The 20,254-nt window shown below is 36.2% G+C and overlaps 2 protein-coding genes across 6 annotated transcripts; both read left to right on the plus strand.

Annotated features, from left to right (window-relative positions):
* The first annotated feature begins 449 nt into the window (after positions 1–449).
* LOC121256729 (sulfate transporter 1.3) lies at positions 450–7,109 on the plus strand. Of its 5 annotated transcripts, none has more exons than XM_041157607.1 (16): positions 450–663; positions 797–915; positions 1,817–2,301; positions 2,766–3,116; positions 3,235–3,283; positions 3,387–3,594; positions 3,757–3,931; positions 4,077–4,142; positions 4,228–4,341; positions 4,479–4,595; positions 4,698–4,824; positions 5,175–5,461; positions 5,559–5,749; positions 6,255–6,340; positions 6,447–6,523; positions 6,684–7,109. In XM_041157607.1, the coding sequence occupies exons 4-16, from the start codon at positions 2,790–2,792 to the stop codon at positions 6,825–6,827; spliced, it is 1,968 nt and encodes a 655-aa protein (XP_041013541.1). In that variant the 5' UTR covers positions 450–663; positions 797–915; positions 1,817–2,301; positions 2,766–2,789; the 3' UTR covers positions 6,828–7,109. The 5 variants fall into 5 exon arrangements, with proteins under 5 accessions (XP_041013541.1, XP_041013540.1, XP_041013538.1 ...); XM_041157606.1 differs by having other exon boundaries at positions 1,817–2,223; positions 2,767–3,116; XM_041157604.1 differs by lacking the exon at positions 1,817–2,301 and adding an exon at positions 2,356–2,493 and having other exon boundaries at positions 797–909.
* A 5,669-nt stretch (positions 7,110–12,778) lies between these two features.
* LOC121256732 (tRNA modification GTPase MnmE) lies at positions 12,779–19,215 on the plus strand. The gene is made up of 9 exons (XM_041157615.1): positions 12,779–13,366; positions 13,583–13,721; positions 15,456–15,577; positions 15,755–15,958; positions 16,470–16,529; positions 17,114–17,252; positions 18,129–18,247; positions 18,410–18,634; positions 18,803–19,215. The coding sequence occupies exons 1-9, from the start codon at positions 12,869–12,871 to the stop codon at positions 18,995–18,997; spliced, it is 1,701 nt and encodes a 566-aa protein (XP_041013549.1). The 5' UTR covers positions 12,779–12,868; the 3' UTR covers positions 18,998–19,215.
* The last annotated feature ends 1,039 nt before the right edge of the window (positions 19,216–20,254 follow it).

Raw genomic sequence — 20,254 nt, forward strand, 5'->3', positions numbered from 1 at the left:
TTTTTTTCTCAACCTAATTATCTAATAGTAGTTATTGAAAATATTTTTAGAGTAAAATATTATTTGAAAGATAAATAGTAACTGATCAAATTTAAAAAAATGAATGAATATATTGTAACTCAAAAGTTGAGTCTTGGAATTTTAATTACTTCAACGTAGACCACTTTTGAGCCTTAGAATTTCCAATCCAATGCCAGTGCTCTTAGACCAGATATTTTAGCTACTTTTGTCATCTATCAAAATCGTGTACGAAATTGGAAAGCAATTTCATGTATTAAATTTATCGTTATTAAATTTAATTTATAAAATTCTTATAGTAAAGTTTGTATTAAATTGAAAATGATTAAATAAAGTTCTATTATTGGTAGTATTTTTTTTATTTTTACATCAATTATTGGTAATATTACAGTACGAGGTTGTAGTTTATAATATTATTGATAGAGTGGCAGGTGAAGTTCTATGAATTCGGAAGCAATTTCGGATTCATTGCACCTGGACGTATATAATACGCCTTCTTTTAATTTGTTTTGATGTTCTCCTTCTTCTTCGGTGATTTTCTTTTCTTTGATATCATAATCGAACTTTTCAGAGAAAAAAAAAAAAATCAAACTTTTTTCAGAAACATGAGGACCATCTAGTGTGGAGATCGAACAAAAAGCGAAGGTGGTAATTACTTGTCTGCAAGAGTATAACTTTTGCGTTCGATATAAAACTAAACTATAATAAGTTCTTTTTGCCTTTCTTTCTGAATTTTTTATTAGTTTTTGTTGCTCTTTTTTCTTTTTCTTGCCTACAGAAACTTAGGATATATATGAGGTGGAAGTGGAAGAGGGACCTCTTTTGTCTAGGTGCAATCGAATGATCATCCACTATCAACGGCTAATTTGCTTGGGAAGCATATTAAGGAAGGTGAGGGTAGACTCCATTTTAGCCTTTATTCTCCAGAAGAAACATGCAATTGGAGAAGGACCCAACCCCACTAAAGAAGAAAAAAATAATCCCTGGGTTTTGTTTCATTTCATGGATTGTTTATGATTTTTTACCGTGTTCTGTATATTGGTTGGATTCTTCCCCCTGAACGTGTAAAAACTATCTTCCTTGTGCAATGTAGGTGGAACTAGATCATATAGGATTCGATATTAGGGTAGTATGAATATTTGTATTAATCAAGTTGATTACTACGATCAGTTTGATGGGCTTGGTCAATTTGGCTTCTAAGGTATTCCAAAGGGACATGATTGATTCTTGAACTCTGAAAGTTTTGGGAATAACATTTTTTGTATGACACTGAACTAAAGCTAAAATGGTTGGATGCTGTGTTTTTTGTCAGTGTCCATCAAAACTAATATTAATTCCAATATCTACTGTAGCAAGATTTATTGGGTTTATCGTCTAGAGCAAGGCATTGTTGTTTACATTGGCAACTTGACCTCTTATGTCAAGAAATTCGATACAATTTAGTTTTGTGGTTTGATGTTGTTGTTTGTGTGTTTTGGTTTCGGGTCATACATGTAATACCCCATATGATAAGAATAAGAGTAGATAGTGTTATTGCTTAGAATAAGAAGTTTTTATTCTCTATAAAATTTCAATAAAACTTCAATTATATCATTGATTAGTCCTTTTAAAATATAGACCATATAATTTGAACTTTTCATTAGAGCACTACAAATGCTCATTTCTAATTAGTATAAGCTCCGATACCTTGTAAAGAAAAAGAACTTCTCATTCTTAACCAATATAAAATCTTATAAACTACCTCCTATTATCCTTATCGGTATAACAATACAAGTTCTTGGAAGATTTTTATGTGAAGAAAATTAGCCTATGGGCTGCCTAAGATTCTGACAGTGGTTTACGTCAAAATGGGGGCCAATGAGACTACAACTACACCTTTCAATCGCTGGCTGTGATAGACTGGAATTGCGTTTTGCATACCCTTTATTAACTTCCAAATTGTTAAGCAGAGCACCACTTGAAGGGGGATCTTTCAGTTGAAGAATCAACCCCTCCGATCCCTGAGAAAGGAAAAAAGAAATTTTTTGAGATAGGAAAAAGAAAATAGAAAGGGGGGAACTGTGAGATATAAAGGTGGACGTGCTTCTAATTTTTTTGCTGCTGCCATGTGTGTTTGAAAGTCAATACCTTCCCAATCAGCATAGTTTAATCGGTAAGCACTACAATTATGGAAGACTTGATTACTGGCTTACATCAATCACAAGGGTACTAAAACATTCCATGTGTCGGCTGCCTGCGATTAGCAATTGCGTTTCACATTGCTGCTTATCTTGTATATGACATGTAAGGGATCCAGATTCATGACGAATTGTTTTTTTATTATTCTCTCTTTTTAAGTTGAAAAGTTTGACCAGAAATCCTAAGAACTTATATAACCAAGAGCACACCAACGACCTTCCACATCAAGAAGGCTCTTCTAAGCATTCGAACATATACTGTCCGAGTCTTCTGCTTGCATCTATTTACTTCGTTGAGGTTAAATATCGTAAACTATTCCTTCTTACTTGTGATTTCTTTTGTTATAGTAGTTGTGGATTCCATGAGCTATATGCAATTATGTGAACTCATCATATGATTTTTAAGACCATTATTTTACTTTAAGGCTTTGAAGCTTGATGGTGTTATAAATATATTTTGCATGTAGAAGAAACTACGTTACTTGTAGTTTGGCTCAGCACTTTAAGCTTTTTAGGCTAGCATCCTGATGTTCCTAGTCATGATTTTCTTATGCTTTTCTTATGCTACAGGTGAGCTAATTTTGTTTGCCTCTAATGGGTCATTCAACTGATGAGAAACTTGAAAAAAAAGAGATGGATACCAGAAGTCTATCATCCTCACGCCATCCATCACTGAACATTCACAAGGTGGGAGTTCCCCCCAAGCAAAATCTCTTCAAGGAATTCAAAGCTACTGTGAAAGAAACACTCTTTTCAGATGATCCTTTACGTCCCTTTAAGGATCAATCTGGGTCTCGCAAATTCATTTTAGGCATCCAGGCCATTTTCCCCATATTTGAGTGGGGTAGAAGGTACAACCTAACCAAATTCAGAGGGGATCTTATTGCAGGACTCACTATTGCAAGTCTCTGCATTCCTCAGGTAAATTTTCTGCCCGGCAGATATATAAATATAACTTGGAGGAAAGAAAAAGAAACAGAAAATATATACTATTTGCCCCATTTACGCAGCTCTAATAGTTTATTGACTACCAAAATAGGACATTGGATACGCAAAGCTTGCAAATTTGGCTCCACAATATGGATTGTGTAAGTTTCCATACTACGTTTGTACACATTGCATTTCCTGTTACTGTTTTCCTTGGACTTATTATAAAGCTTCTCTGTTTTGTATTGTTCTAAATCAATACAGATTCCAGCTTTGTTCCACCATTGATTTATGCCTTCATGGGTAGTTCAAGAGACATAGCCATAGGACCTGTGGCCGTGGTCTCTCTCTTGCTGGGAACCCTACTTCAAAATGAGATCGACCCCACTACAAATCCTACAGAGTATCGGCGGCTTGCATTCACAGCTACATTTTTTGCTGGAATCACTCAAGCCACCCTAGGGTTCTTCAGGTAATTAAATCCCATATCTTCACAAGTTAGAAAAATAAATTTTGTCTTAAATGTCTATTACTATTGGTCTTGCATCACTCATATTATTTTTTAAGGCCCTTGAAGGCTTCTAGCATTCTGCCAACTGTGAATATATTATGTTGGTTTGGGTTTTATTATCAGGTTGGGTTTCTTGATTGACTTCCTATCCCATGCTGCCATTGTCGGTTTTATGGGTGGAGCTGCCATCACTATTGCACTCCAACAGCTTAAAGGTTTTCTTGGAATAAAAAAGTTCACAAAGAAAACTGATATTATCTCTGTAATGCACTCAGTATGGGGCTCAGTCAATCATGGAGTAAGACCTCTTTTTTCTCTATCTCCATCACTTTGTTTTGCCTTTCTCATCCTTTTCTTCTGAAAAGGATCCACAATGACATTAAGAATCTTCTAGTGAAAATAAACATCAAAGTCAAGTTAATCTTATATCAAGCACTTTGCAGTGGAACTGGCAGACTATACTTATTGGAGCAACCTTTTTAAGTTTTCTGCTGTTTGCTAAATTCATGGTAAGAGCTCCTAATCACTCACACTATTTACCTAAAATGTTGAAGGCTGTAAATTATTTTCTGATTGACATATTCTGGGGATCAGGGAAAAAGGAACAAGAAGCTCTTCTGGTTACCTGCAATTGCCCCATTGATATCTGTTGTTCTGTCCACCTTTTTTGTGTATATAACCCATGCAGAAAAGAATGGTGTTGAAATTGTAAGTTCTTTGGTCATTCTTCTTCTCTTGGTGCTTTTATGAAAAAATAGTTTGTGAAAACAATCCTAAGCATGGTGGGATTGCAATAGTACTATTTGCAGCAGCAATGACACTGATAGTTTAATTGTTGTGTAAAGGTGAAACATATAGAGAAAGGAATTAATCCCTCGTCGGTTAATGAGATATATTTCCATGGTGAATATCTTGGCAAAGGTTTTAGGATTGGGATGGTGGCTGGTATGATAGCATTGACGGTGAGCCATCACATAACCCATCTCTTATCAAGAGGATTGGATCCTCGGTTATTGTATCTAGCCAATTTGCTTGTATAACTCATCTTGGGGCAATTCTATCAGGAAGCCATAGCAATTGGAAGAACATTTGCTTCCATGAAAGACTATCAACTTGATGGAAACAAAGAAATGGTGGCACTAGGAGCAATGAATATTGTTGGTTCAATGACTTCCTGCTATGTTGCGACAGGTAAGAAGAAAGCACAACTGAACCTGCCTACTTCCAAATATGATGCTCGTTAAATGAGGGGAACTAGTATTCATCTGTGACAAGAGTTACATCCCATAATCCTTTGTTTTAGTAGCACATGCTAAAGTGCAGCAATCCTTCTAATCAGAACGATAAAAGCACGAGTATAATACATACTAAAACTCTGTCAAACAAAATTTAATTTTAACAACCAGATGGTTATATATCATGTTCCCTGAAGAATGGAAAACCTAAATGACCAATGTGTAAGAAATACATGTGACTGAGTAACATGAAAATGGTTTCCGCACCTTTGACCGGTTTCCATGAAAATGGTTTATTAACTGCAGGTTCGTTCTCACGGTCAGCTGTGAATTACATGGCTGGCTGCCAAACTGCAGTCTCCAACATTGTGATGTCCTGCGTCGTAATCCTAACCTTGGAATTCATCACACCTCTTTTCAAGTACACACCAAATGCCATTCTCTCTGCCATCATCATATCAGCTGTGATCAACCTAATTGACTTCCAAGCAGCAGTCCTGATATGGAAGATTGATAAATTTGATTTTGTTGCTTGTTTGGGAGCCTTCTTTGGAGTAATTTTTTCCTCTGTTGAGATAGGCCTCTTAATTGCGGTAAGAATTAAGATATCCACCTCTTTAATTCCTTAGTTCCAAATTAATACGAGTTATCTTATATTATCTAATTCCTCTTCACTGAGTGCTGTCACAGGTCTCAATATCCTTCGCTAAAATCCTATTACAAGTTACCAGGCCAAGGACTGCAATTCTTGGGAAGATTCCTAGGACTGCTGTGTACAGAAATATCCAACAATATCCAGATGCAACTAAAGTTCCAGGTGTTCTGATTGTGAGAATTGATTCAGCAATTTACTTTTCCAACTCCAATTATGTTAAGGAGAGGTAAATATGGTCTTTCTTCTCTTGTGCTAAATTCATGCCATTTGGGATCCATTAAATTTGAAATTCAATGCAACCCATTTTAGGACTCCATCTGTATCTAGGCAGTTCCAAGAATTACTAAAATTCCATTGCATAATCTGGAGACTCATAGGGCTCAAAAAAGCTTCTAAGTTCTGTAGGAATGAAGGGAATTATATACTAGAGAATCAAGCAGAGGGAAGGTTAAGTGATAGCAAAAAAGTATGAGGAATGTAGGGTTTGAATAGCTAGAATGACGAAGTTGAAAGAGCGAAAATTGAAGTTTTCTGATTGATCTGTTTCTTAAGGCATATTGGACTTTTTGTACCCAAGTACTTAATCCTAATGGTATGTAACATATGATGCCTCCAAATAAAAAGAACTTAAAATTAGGGGCAACTTTGAAGTTTTGGAATATGCTATGTTAGACTTCGAGTTGCTTCCACCATGCTTAAGTTTTTTTTCTCTCTCTTCAACTTCACTGCAGGATATTAAGGTGGTTGACAAATGAGGAAGAACAAAAGAAAGCGGACTACCAACCAAGAATCCAAATTTTGATAGTTGAGATGTCACGTAAGCAATTATTTTACCAAGTCTCTAAACTTAATGTGCCAACACACACACAGGCACTTGTTGGCATCTGAACATATTTTTCGTGTTGTTTTTTTGTTTATTGCAGCTGTTACAGACATTGACACCAGTGGCATTCATGCCTTGGAAGAACTATATAGGAGTCTCCAGAAGAGAGACGTTCAGGTTGATAAACTTCCATGCTAAAACCACCCTTTCTGCAATATAATCCACTTGAAAAAACTTTTGAATGTGCCAGCATCAAATACTTCCTTCGAAACAATTCACACTGTATTATTTTGTACTAATAAATTGTCTTACCTGAATTTTCCATGATGTTTTGCAGCTCATTCTGGCGAATCCTGGGCCAGTGGTGATTGACAAGCTCCACGCTTCCAACTTTACAAACGTGATTGGCGAGGACAAAATCTTCCTCACAGTTGCAGACGCTGTCTCCTCCTGTTCTCCAAAGTTGGTTGAAGAAGCTTGATAAAGAAGGAATGACAGCATAAGATGATGAGAAGCAGGAGCATACCTAGGTGTTGGAGTTGAAAGCTTTGGAAAACAGGTCTGGTTGAGTCGTGGTGGGTGGTGACTAGGCCATCATAAAAGTGGTTAAGTGGACTCTGAGATCCTAATCCAGTGAAAAAAAGAAAAGAAAAGCAAAGAAAAAGGTGCACAATTTGTGCACTCAAAAAGCGATGAGGTTGTTTAATTTACAGAAAGGTCCATATAAATGTAACTAATTTAGAAGGAATTTTGTTTTCTTCCAGTTGATGAATGTGTTTTGATCATTCTTACGAGATAAAGCAAAGGTCTAAAGCCTGTTTCATATTTTCTTGTTGGCCTGTCTTCTTTAGAAATACTTCATGATTGACTCAAGCTGGACATATTGGTCGATATTGTTTTTTTCAGAGCGAATTGGTGATCCATGTTCTTATTGCACACTTATGAGAAGAGAGCATGCATCATCATTTATGCTGATTGATGCAATAGATTTTAAATAATTTTATAAATTAATCACTAAAATAAAAAGCTAAATCAGCTATTGACACATGTCACAATACAAGATGATCAAGTAACTAGCTTTACTTTTCAGGTGATATAATTAAGAAGCTGGCTGCAATTAGAGGACTTTTCTTTTTTGTTCTTTGGATCATTTGCACAATCATTAGGAAAAAAAAAAAAAAAAAAGCCAATCCATTCAGACTTTACTGAAATTATGATATCCGAATATATATAGAATAGGCATCTCAAAAAACAAAGAACATAGAAATCTATGATCTAGACTTGTGTTGCGTGCATCATGTATTATTCTAACTTCGGGAAACAATGGGTTAATTGTAGCTGTGAAAATAGCTTCAGAAGCCAACTATTAAGAGATGGCAATTTCATTGGGAGTTCATGTTTAAGTTCAGAAGCTGTTCATCAAGTAATGCCGCGCACTCCTTTTAAAAAATAGTGAGATCAGGCCTAAATTTTGTTAGAAATCTGCCTACGTTGCAAAGGGTCAAGTCTGAGCACGCTAATGTATGGTGTACTAATTTAAACATTAAAAAAATGAGTGGGAAGACACCTAACCCAACCAAGACACTTATCATGCATATTTTTTAAGAATGTCTCTCTCCTGCAGGGTGCAGCCGTACCGAGATCCACAATAATGGCAACATCCATGACTTGGAAGAATGAAAAAAGACTAGAATTTAGGCAGATCATAACCTTGTGGTTGTCGTCTAACCCCCGGCTCCTCCTGATCTGTTGGCCAGTTTAGTTTGTGCATAGCAAATATAAAGTTCTTAGTTAAAGATTGAAGTCAGAACAAGGACAAAGGATCATAAAGATACCGAGCCATAGAATCTACTACAATGTAAGAAATTGTTGATGCCATTGCATTAGTCATGTTGCCTTAGCTGCAGAAGTGCCTGTATATATTCTTGTTCAACAGCTTGAAGCCTGGGATGGTGTCTGAAATTGTTGGAAGAAGCTACTAGATAGCTGCAAATGGAATGCATGAAGTTGGCTTATGAGGTCAATGAGATGCATAACTATGAATTGTTGAAATATAAAGGGAGGAAGAAAAGAACTCAAGAAGGCAGCGTTGAAATGGAAAGTGCAGCAGCATATAAGGATCAGTTGATTAGCTTATGGTGGGAGGATTATTAGAAAAAGTTTGTGGTGGAGTATCTGAGGTCCTAAATAATAATGATATGGCCTTTGCATCTTGTTATAGGCCACTCTCATTTTTTTACCTTTCTGAATAATCTGCCTACCAACAAACAAGAGAGATTTTTACATATAGGGTTTTGGGTCATACATCTATTTTATCTAATGTTTGTGCCAAAGACTCTTCATGTGAATCGGAAATTTTTGCATGGTATTGCCGTCAGCATTGATTGACATACCAAACACACCACTGATAAGAAAACTGCATATCAATTAGTAGTAAAATACTTATGTTTTAAACTTTTTTTATTGACATGATTGACTCACAATAAACACCAAAATAGAAGAATTGTGTTAATATTAGTGATATGGTTTATGAATAGCAGTGAAATAGTTTGAGTTAAGATAATTTATTGGACTTTGAGAAATGAGGAAGAAAAAGTTGAATAAAAATATTATAAAGTTAAAATATTGTTAGAATATAATTTTTTAATATAATTTTTATTTTCAAATTTTCAAATTAGTATTATTTATTGTGTTTTGTTTGGCATTTTAGGAAGGAAAATGATAAAGCCACCGAAAATGTCTATCGAGACTTTCTACCGATTTGTATTTTTTTGTTTTTTGTTTTACTTAATGATTAAAGAAGTATTTTTTAATGAGTTTGTGATTTTTTTCTTTTTCTTTTTTTAAATATTTAAAGGAACTTAAAAAAATGCTTAAAAAACAACAAAGTGCAAAATGCACTGTGGGTGGAAAGTCTCGAGAGAAAGCCTCAATGGAAGTAGCAGTGTCAATTTAGGAAAGTTGTAATGATTAGGTAATAATTAGATGAATAAGTTGAATATTTGAAATTGAAAAAATATTTGTATTTAAGTGATGTTTGGAAATGAAATTATGAAAATTTTTAATATGAGATGAGATGAAATGAAACGAGGCCATCTCACTTCCTAAACAAACCATTGGGCTCCATTTGGATACTAAGAATATCTCAGATGATATGAGAATAGTAGCGAATAGGTCGTGAATAATAATAAAATAGTCTGAGAATATCTGAGAATAATTATGTTCACCAAAAGAAGCTAGTTCGGTTGAGGATGATGTAGCAGCCAAGGGATCACGAGGATTCATTCTCCTTCTTGTTCCCTGAATGTAGTCGCATATATAGGAGGAGGCTACATTCATGCAAATTGTGGAAAAAAGTTTGCCATTAGCAAATTCGAAACACAAAAAGTGATCACATTTTATGTTGATGAGATGTAGCACCCGATATTATTCTTAATTCTAATTCGATAGAATGACTTTATATCATCCCATGCAGAGGGGCTTTCGGCAACAAAGTCAATGAATTTATTATCTCCGTTGTGAAGTTTCATCTTTAAGATGAATTTTTCAACTTCATCATTCCACAAATATACTGTTTAAGCTCTTTACTTTTTATCGACTAAGCTGTAGTTCAATAGGTATCTTTACTACAACAAAAGGAAGGGCGAACATCTAAGTTTTAATCCCCAACTATATATAATACAAATAATTAATTAATCTAACTCTTTCTATAAGTTTAACCTTTTGAGATAAGTGGTCGTTTCATAAATAAAAATTATACAATACTATTTTTCAAGAAAAACTTGTATTTTAATTAAAAAAAATAACTCATTTAAGAGTAATATTATTATATACTACACTCATATTCTATTTTTATTCTATTTTTTAAATGTTGCACTTTTCATCACGCTTGGACTATCTATCTCTTAACTTTTTAAAAATTAATTCAAAACTTAACGACAATTTTAACCTGTCATAATGGGATGATAGTGTCGTATGTGAAATTTTTCAATAAATAATGCTACATAGCTAAATGGATAAACAGTTTTAAAAATTCTGTTTGTAATTAGATCTAAAATAAGATAAAGAAGTACTATAACATTTTTCAAGTAGGCTTTAAGCTATTATTTATAATTATCATAAGTGATTTTTCAAGCATCATCAAAGGCATAAAATTCACTTCAAGTGTCTAGATCTATATAACATTTAGATGATTTAGTTTTGAAGAGATACAAAATTATAGACCTATTCGTATAATAGCTTTAAATAATATATATATATATATATATATATATATATAGGTAATCAAGAAATTTTATTCATAGAAAAAGCAGGCATATATAGTCCAAATACACAAGATGTATACAAGAGAACGCTAGGGTGTACAATTGAATGTCCAAAAGTAGAAAATTATGGACATTAAGTCATTTGAAATCAATGACCCCCTTCCATACAAACAAAGTTTTAAAGAAGAAACTTTAAGCTCTTGTAGTGTCCTCTCGCGAGCCTCGAGACTCCTATCATTTCTCTCCTACCAAATGTGTCAACACATACATATAGAGGTCATCTTTCATATTGCTGCCACTTGTAGATTGTCTTGAAGTCCGTAGAAAACCCACCAGCCTACGAGGTATGACCCATGATAGTCCTATTCCCGCAAAAAAATATCCCACAAGGTCCTGGCCACCTCACACTGTAGAAGCAAGTAACCCACAGATTTTCAATCCTTTTTATACATGTAACACCAGTTCAACACCATTAAACAAAGTTTCCTCATATTGTCTATAATAAATCTTGTCTAGACAATCTGTCCAAATGAAGAAAGCTGCTTTTGTCTTCCATATATTCCTCCATGGAAAAAGAGGTCATGCCCCGATTCGTTAGAACATAGTAAAACGATCTAACTATGAATTTACCTTTCTTAGAGAGGCTCCAACTGAACTTATCTTGATGGAATAGAGCAAGGCAAAAAAAAAAAATCAGAATTAACTCCCAACTCCCAATCTTGTGCCACCCTGATGAATTCTACATTTCATTGAGGGGAACCATGAGAGAAATCCAAGAGATTAGTTAATGAAGCATCCTTCGTACAAGCTCAAAAATGTCAAGAAATGTTTATTTGAAGCTTTATTGACCATACCATTTGTCATGCCAAAACTTGACCCGAAAACCATCATCTACCTCAATATGTATATGTCTTAGGAAGTCTCCCATCCTTTTCTAATGTTTTTCCACAAACCTACTTCATATGGTTGCGGATCTTATTTGAGTACCATCCTCCTTTGGATTCTCCAAACCTCAAAACTATTACTAAATTCCATAGAGCCCCCATTTCTTGTCGGTACTACCACAACCATTTACCCTAAAGAGCTTGATTTAACTTTATCAAATTACAGATCCCCAATCCACCCGCAAACATTGGTGTGCAAACAATTGACTAGTTTACCAGATAGAATTTGAACTCATCCCTCAACCCACTCCATAAGAAATCTCATTATAGCTTCTCAATACGATTGTCTACCTTCGTAGGGAGCGGGAATAAGGACAAGAAATATGTTGCTAGATTAGAAAGGGTACTTTTAATTAAAGTAACCCCTTTAGATAAGTATAACCTCTTCTACGAAACCAATCTACGTTCCACATTTTCAATCACGACATTCTAAATCCCCTCTAATTTGAAGGAAGCCACCAAACGATAGACCAAGATACACTTCATTGGTAGAGAATAAATCTTACATCCTAAGAGTCGAGCTAGATTCACTGCATTCAAGACAATCCCTATTGGCAACAATTCAAACTTTGAAAGATTCACTTTCAAACTGGAGATAGCTTCGAAACAAAGGAGGAGGGCTATCAAAGATTGAATTTGCCCATTATTTGCTCCACAAAAACTGAGAGTATCATCGGCAAAAAAAAAAAAAATGAGAAATATCAATAGAGTCATAATCATAATTCTCTATTGAGAATACATAGAGAAAGCCACATTCCACAAGGCCTGAAATCATCTTGCTAAAAACTTCTATGACGATAATGAAAAGTAATGGAGAGAGCGGATCCCCTATTGCAAACCACGGGAGGAGTAAAAAAAACCTAGTGGCGAACCATTTACCAAGATAGAAAAGTAAGTTGTAGAAATGCAATATACTAACCAAGTACACAATTTAGCCCCAAAATCACTTCTTGCAAGCAGATAATGCAAGAAGTTACACTTGACGTGATATAATAAGAACTTCAATAAATAATATTTAACATTGTATCGGCCATGACATCCGATTTTTAATAATAATAATCCAATTTTAGGAATGATAAAGATACAAATATTTTTATAATTCTATTTTGAATAAAATGTTGATAAAATGATGAAGTTCTTATAATTTTATTTTATAAAAATATTTAAAAGTTTTTTTTATTTTAAAGTGTGTCGTAGAATCCTCTTTCATTTACGATGAGGATAATAATAACGTTAACCTCTTCGTCGTTTCAGCTTGGGTATGCGTTATTGGCGTTGGTGGTGACACAGTCCGGCGGGCGATAGAACCCCACATGGCTCTTCTACCATCACTCCGCTTCAGCTTTCGCATCCTCAGCCACTTCTTCTATTTGAGACCGCCACCACCACCCTTAGCTGCTTTCCTCCCGCTCTCGCACCCCACCACTCCCAAGTCCCTCTCTCTCTTCTCCACTCTCTCCCCCAGAACCCTTGTAAAACCCCATGCCACCTCTAAACGCCCGAACAAAGATTCACTCACCTTTGTTCTCAACAAAGACGAGCGCTTGGTGGGCACAAGCGGTAATGACCGGGATGAGAATACGAGCGCAACGATTGCGGCCATTGTGACTTCGTTGGGTGGTCCGCCTGCTGCCGTAGGGATCGTACGGTTGTCCGGCCCCTACGCGGTTGATATAGTCGGGCGCGTGTTCCGTCCGGCGAGAAGAAACAAAAGGAAGAGCCTGCGCCGTGGCTCGCCCGCTTGGCGGCCCGACAGCCATGTCGTCGAGTATGGCGTCGTTTCGGACCCTCATGGGAATGTGGTCGACGAGGTGTGTGTGTATAATTCTAGTTTATTTGTCGTATCCTGGCATTTTTTTAAAAAACTCATTTGAACTGGAAATTGGAGTGATTTAACCTTCCGCTATGTGGGAAGCTTTGCTTGATTTATGGAAGTGGAAGTCTCGAATTCATATTGTATAGGTTACAAAATGGGCAAAATATGTATGGTTGACTCTTTTTTTTGTTTATTTTTTTTAAAAAATTAGGTTTTAGTAGTACCGATGTTGGCCCCAAGATCTTACACTCGTGAAGATGTGATTGAACTTCAATGTCATGGAAGCGAAGTGTGTCTTAATCGTGTGTTGAGAGCTTGTCTAGAAGCTGGAGCAAGGCTTGCAGAACCAGGTCAGTTTTTTCATTCCAATTTTTTATTTATTTATAGAACTGAATTACTTTGTAGTACTGAGAGGGCTAGGGACGCAGCCCGAGTGCACTGGGATATACATTCTTTGAGTCAATACTTTGAGATACGGAGACCAAAATAAAAGAGAAAAAAGGGGAAACCCAGTCAATTTTCAGAATGAAGGTTTCTTTTGATTTTTTTTTATAAGTAAGAAATTTTATTGAATCGAATGAAACTAGGCAATGCCAATGTATACAGGAAGTATACAAAATGAGACCCCTAATTACATTCTAGAAAGCTGAAAAGTAGACAAAAACTCATGAACATTCCTGGCCTTTAGTACAATAGCAAAAAACTACTGTAAAAGAGAGAATACAAATAAATTCCAGATTTCTCCCACTGCACGCTTCTTATTGTTGAAACACCTATCATTCCTTTCCATCCATAAACACCACATTAAGCACAAATGTATCATCCACCATACTGCTGCCAATTGAGAGCTATTAAGATGCCTATTCCAGCATGCTAGTAGATCCACCACACTCTTAGGCATAACCCAAAACAGCCCAGCTCTACTAAGAATACAAGCCCATAACTCCCTAGTCACTTTGCAATGTAAAAGTAAATGATCAATCAATCCCCATTCCTCTTACACATGAAGCACCACTCCAAAACAACTATACGCCGCCGTCAAAATCTTCCCAAGCGCAGCTATCCATGTAAAAAAAGCGACTTTAGACAGCACAAAAACCCTCCATATGCTCTTCCATGGAAAAGAGTTAGGCTGTTGAACTGTCAAAACCTTGTAAAACGATTTAACAGTAAACTTCTTGCTCCCTGTATGTTTCCACAGCACGCGATCACTCCCATTACCTCCCAACTTCACTGAATACAAGTAGCTGAAAAAACCTTCAAGCTCATCAAGTTCCCAATCCTGAGCATTTCTAGTGAGAGTAACATTCCAAAGTACAGTCCCATTTACACGAGACAGCACCTCTGAAACTGCTGCCTGCTGGTTTCCAGCCAAACTGTAGACAACTGGAAAAACAGTGTATCTCTCGCCACACCATGCATCGAACCAAAAACAGGTTCTTGCTCCCTGACCCACCTCGAACTTGAGATGTTTTTAAAAAATGTTCCACCCCTTTCTAATGAATTTCCATAGGCTAACACCATGCGGCCCCCTACCCTCCTTAGAGCACCATCCCCCCCCCCCCCCCCCCCCCCCCCCCCCCCCCCCCCCCCCCCCCCCCCCCAAAAAAAAAAAAAAAAAACTCACTTCCATACTTCCAATCAATAACCTCTCTCCACAACGGGTTCCCTTCCATTTGATATCTCCACAACCACTTTCCTGTAGTGCCTTTTTAAAAATACTCAAATTTCGCACCCCCAACCCACCATTCATTTTGGCTTTTTTCTTTTGCTTGAGGTCAGGGAGAAGGCACTGACAGAGTCCTGTAAAACAGAGCCAATAAGAAAGCTAAAAATATTTGAAGAACATATATCAATGTTTCAAAATCTGTAAACTTAGGTTTCTGTAGTTCCAGACATAGCCTAATGTCTGCATAGTCCTCTTTCTGCCTGAATTTTTGCATGTGCACCCAGCATGCACACTCTTGCACGTCACGTAGATAGATGTACATGCATGCTTTATTCTCATGCATGTAAATATTTGAAGTCTAGTAGGAGGGAGAGAAAGTTACATGTTGAATTATTTTGTTGTTTTCATTTATCAGGGGAGTTCACTCTTCGTGCCTTTCTAAATGGCCGATTAGACCTTTCTCAAGCAGAAAATGTGGGAAATCTGATTTCAGCTAAATCAGTGGCTGCTGCAGATGCAGCACTGGCAGGAATTCAGGTATGTTGCCTTTTCGGGATTCATTATTTGTTGTTGTTCCCTTATTTCTGAAAGTGTTTATATGGTTTTGTTCTAAGTTACAAGGAAATGTTTTTATCTAATTATCTGTGGTATTTTTAGTACGAGTGCTAGGACTGCATGATAAGCAGTATTGAAAGGCCACTTTTCCTTTGACAGGGAGGCTTCTCTTCTCTGGTGAAATCACTAAGAACACAGTGCATTGAGTTGCTTACTGAAATTGAAGCTCGCTTGGATTTTGATGATGAGATGCCACAACTAGATCTGAACCTAATTATGGCTAAAATACATGCCATGTCTCGGGATGTTGAGAATGCGTTGGAGACAGCCAATTATGACAAACTTCTGCAATCTGGATTACAGGTAGGGTCTGGATTCACACACACACACACACATTTATATAAAAAGAAGTCGGGGTTGTACATAGATCCTTTCGTCTCGCTTCACTTGTTGAAAATGAGAGCAAGGATTTTTGCATGAATGATTTCTCAATCTCTGGAAGCAATTGGCAAACACACACATGCACACATGCAAGAAACCTTGTGACGGTTCTATTTTCTTGTGATTCTAGGATGTCTGTTCATCTGTATTCTTGCTTATGATTTTTTATTAGCGAAATTATGAACGACATTACAGTGGCCCTGGGCTATTTTCTTTTTTACCTATTTAAAAGAAGAAGAGTAGTTTCCTACATTATGTGGATTTTTCTTGATAGGCATAAATCTCATTTCCAGCAAGGTGGATGGGTTTCTTGTTTTTTTCCCTTTTTTCCGTTCCCTTTCTTCTTCTATCTGTGTAATATTGTCTGTGAATGCGTCGGTTGATTTGCATTTCTTGCATGCTTTTGATAGAAATCTGATGCAAATTCTCGCAGATAGCAATTGTTGGACGACCAAATGTTGGGAAATCAAGCCTTCTTAATGCATGGAGCAAAGTATGTTACTACCATTTGTATTTAGCATCAGTATATGTTAACTTATATTTGCTATATCAATGTTTTAAGGGTGTTTTTCTGCATTTGTATCTAGAGAGTCATTTTATGATAGCTATATCTGCCTTCTTTTCTTATTTTTCTTTTCAGATCCTCTAGTGCAGTTATGTTGGCTGCCTTACTTGAGATGCCCTGTGTAATGGCATCAAAGATTTTCTGGGCATTAGCCTATACAGGAGCATACAGATATAATGATGTAGTGTTGCCATTCCTTTGGAATGCATGTAATGTGGCTAATGCCCAGCAACATTACAGACAGTTCCTTATCATCCCAACAAATTAATTTGGGGGTGGTTTCGACTCATCAGTCCATTGAGAATAGAAACAAGATTTACTTTCTGAAAAGCAGGCCAAAAAGAAAAAAGATACATTTACTTATCAAAAAAGAAAAAGAAAAAAGATACATGTGATTGTTTATGAAGATTCTGCTTAAATTAATGTGTCTTCAATGAGTTCCTTTGTTTTATCTTTACATAATCACAAAAGAGGGAACTTTTTGAGTAGAATGTTTTGATTTTAGCGTGCAGAGTGAGAGAGCAATAGTTACAGAAATTGCTGGAACCACTCGGGACGTGGTTGAAGCAGGTGTCACAGTTCATGGTATTCCTGTAACCCTTCTTGATACGGCAGGCATTAGGGAAACTGATGACATTGTGGAAAAGATTGGTAAGATTTCCAGCCTTGTGCAACTCTAGATGACAAGTTTGAGTTGTTACCAATTCCAATGATGTATCACTAGGCCTCGTTTGGATACAAGAAGTGTTTCATCTCATCTCATCATTACGACTTTTCCAAATTCTCACACAAAATATAATAAACAATTCAAAATTTTCAAATACCAAAATAATAATAATATTAAAAAATAATATTCTAACAATATTTTATTCAACTTTTATCTCAACTCACTATCCAAACCACACCTAAACTAGCAGGCACAGGTGATGCTCTTGTATATGTCCCGTATACCTGGGTTTTGCTTGTTGTTATGATCAATAAAATTTTGTTTACCGATAAAAAAAATGTTTTTCAACTGATAATGGGGCTCTAGACAACCTATGGGAAGTGAAGATCTTCATTGTCTTTGAATGTGGGTTTATAATGGGTCAATTGTATATTTAAGATCTATTGAATGTTTATTCTTATATTAGTGTTAAACTTATTCTTATAGTAGTGTTAAACTTAAGAGAACTATATTGTTGAAAGAAACATGCTCATCTCATTTATCATTCAAACTCATCGAAAATTTTTTCATTCGAATGCAATGAATTGCTTCCTATTGATGGGGATTCAGAGATATGATGAAAGTCGTCTTTTTATTTTTTACCAAAGAATCAATAATTTAATCCTGAATGCTATTTTGGTTTAAAAAAAAAAAGAAAAGAAATTGGGTATAGGAACCATAGGCTAGTCAGATAAGTTCAAAATAAGTTGTGCACGCTAGTGCATGTTTTAATTTGCCCTCTTCACATATGCATCTTTGGTTTTTCTTGTTAATTTAGATCTACTTTTATTAATTTGTAAGTAGATTTCCATCTTAATCAGGTGTGGAGAGATCTGAAGCAGTTGCCATGGGTGCTGATGTTATCATCATGACAGTAAGTGCTTGCAATGGTTGGACTTCAGAAGACAGCAAACTTCTTGATAGGATTCAATCTAACAAGGTTTCACGAACAGCTCATCTCTCTTCTCTTAATTTTACATGTCGAGTCAATCGCCTGTCCATCATGGTTTATAGTTTGAACTTGTGTTGCCATCCAGTTTCTATCATCATATCTTATTAAGAATCTTTATCAGAGTGTTATTGATTTCTTTTTGAGCTGCAGAAATCAATTGGATCTTCCTCCCCAGTGATTCTTGTAGTTAACAAAATAGACTGTGATCCGTCTGCCCGAACCAAATGGGTTTATAAAGATGGGGATTCTTTCTGTAAGCATGTTTTTACATGTGCTGTTACTGGCGAAGGAATACATGATTTGGAGAGAGCAATATTAGAAATCGTGGGCCTCAACAGAATTCCTGCAGGTGGACGCAAGTGGACTGTCAACCAGGTTAGATACCTAAGCCCCACCCGCCAACTTTCAATTGCCAACTTTAGTTGATATGTGGATCTGTGGGTTGTGGTCAAAGGTAGAGTTGGTGAGCCTGTTAAGTTTGATTAAATTCATGGTATTTGGTTTATTCTGATTGTTTACGTGATGTTCTGGGGAATTTATCAGAGGCAATGCGAGCAGCTTGTTTGGACCAAGGAAGCTCTTTCAAGGTTGAAAGCGTCAATAGAGGAGGAACTGCCTCTTGACTTTTGGACAATCGATTTAAGAGATGCTGCATTGGCCCTTGGGCAGATAAGTGGAGAAGACATCTCTGAAGAGGTTTTGTCCAACATATTTGGTAAGTTCTGTATTGGTAAATAGATATTTCCAGTACGAAATTTTGGTTTATTTCTTTATTTTCTTCACTCTTATTCTAAAAATATTTATGGCTAGTACCAGCAATGAATGTCATGGTAGTTGCTAGGCTGAAGGGTTAGAGATCATAAATGAATGGGGTATTTGTCAGGGAAATCCACCCACTACTTTTGGACCTATTGTGCTTATGTTAATAATAGCATTATGCATATTCCTTAATGCAAGAAGTCATGTACTTACAAGAAACTTTGTTTTTAGCAATCCAAAGTTTAATTCTCCGATTACTATTATTGTTCTGGTCAAATGGCTAATTACAAGAGACTTGGCTCAACTTCAATTTGAAAGACCATAATAGAAGATAGCAATGCTGCGAATACCACAGTGCATGAGAGTGCGCCACCGCCACTGGTCTCAGGCGGCAAAATTAGTAAATGATGCAGAAAAATCGGATGCTTGATACTAACAATGAAAGCTACCATTTAAGATTTAAATGAATTCATTTAAAGAAAGGAAATGAAGACAATATTTTTCAAACAATTAGCTGTTGTTGGAATGTCCAGTTTCCCATAAATTAGACCAATTTTGGAAGTTTCTTTTTCCTCTTTTTTGGTTCCCTTGAAGAACTCGTTAGTTCTGGGTGAAAAACTTGAGAATATTCTATTAGGCCGAGGTTGTTCCTCCACACAATTTCCATTTGGTGCACTGGGTTCTCACATTCTCCCAATTAAGGGAAGATTAAGGATGTATTTGTAATGATGGAGGAGAAGACCAAACTGAAGCCTAAAGTGGCTGCTACAAGCTCGGACGAGGCGGGCAGGACTTCTATAAAGACCTCTCCTGCTAAGAGAACTTCAGCGACCACAAAAGCTCAAGAGCATGAAGTCGATGGAGAAAAGGCTACAACAAACAAGAAGCGGAAAGGGTGGTATATGACATTTCATTTTTTGCCATTAATTTGAATCTGAGGGCAATGCAATGCCGAAGGGGGTGGGGAAGAACATTGCGTGCATAATTTGGTAAATAATTCTATATTTTTCAACAAAACAAATGTTTCTATTTGCTATAATACGGCCACTTAATTTTTTTTTTTTTTTTTTGTTTTTTGCCAAGAATACTTTGTTTGTTTTTTTTTTTTTTTTGGTGCAGGGTTATCCACATGTAAGGAGTGTTGTTTTTTTGGCACGTTTCATGTGGTTTTAGTATTTGGAGCTTTTAATCAGCCATGCAAAAAACCAATGATTATTAGTTATGGAGCTTAAACTA

This window comes from Juglans microcarpa x Juglans regia, chromosome 3D, assembly GCF_004785595.1.
Source record: "Juglans microcarpa x Juglans regia isolate MS1-56 chromosome 3D, Jm3101_v1.0, whole genome shotgun sequence".
NCBI classification, from domain to species: Eukaryota; Viridiplantae; Streptophyta; class Magnoliopsida; order Fagales; family Juglandaceae; genus Juglans; species Juglans microcarpa x Juglans regia.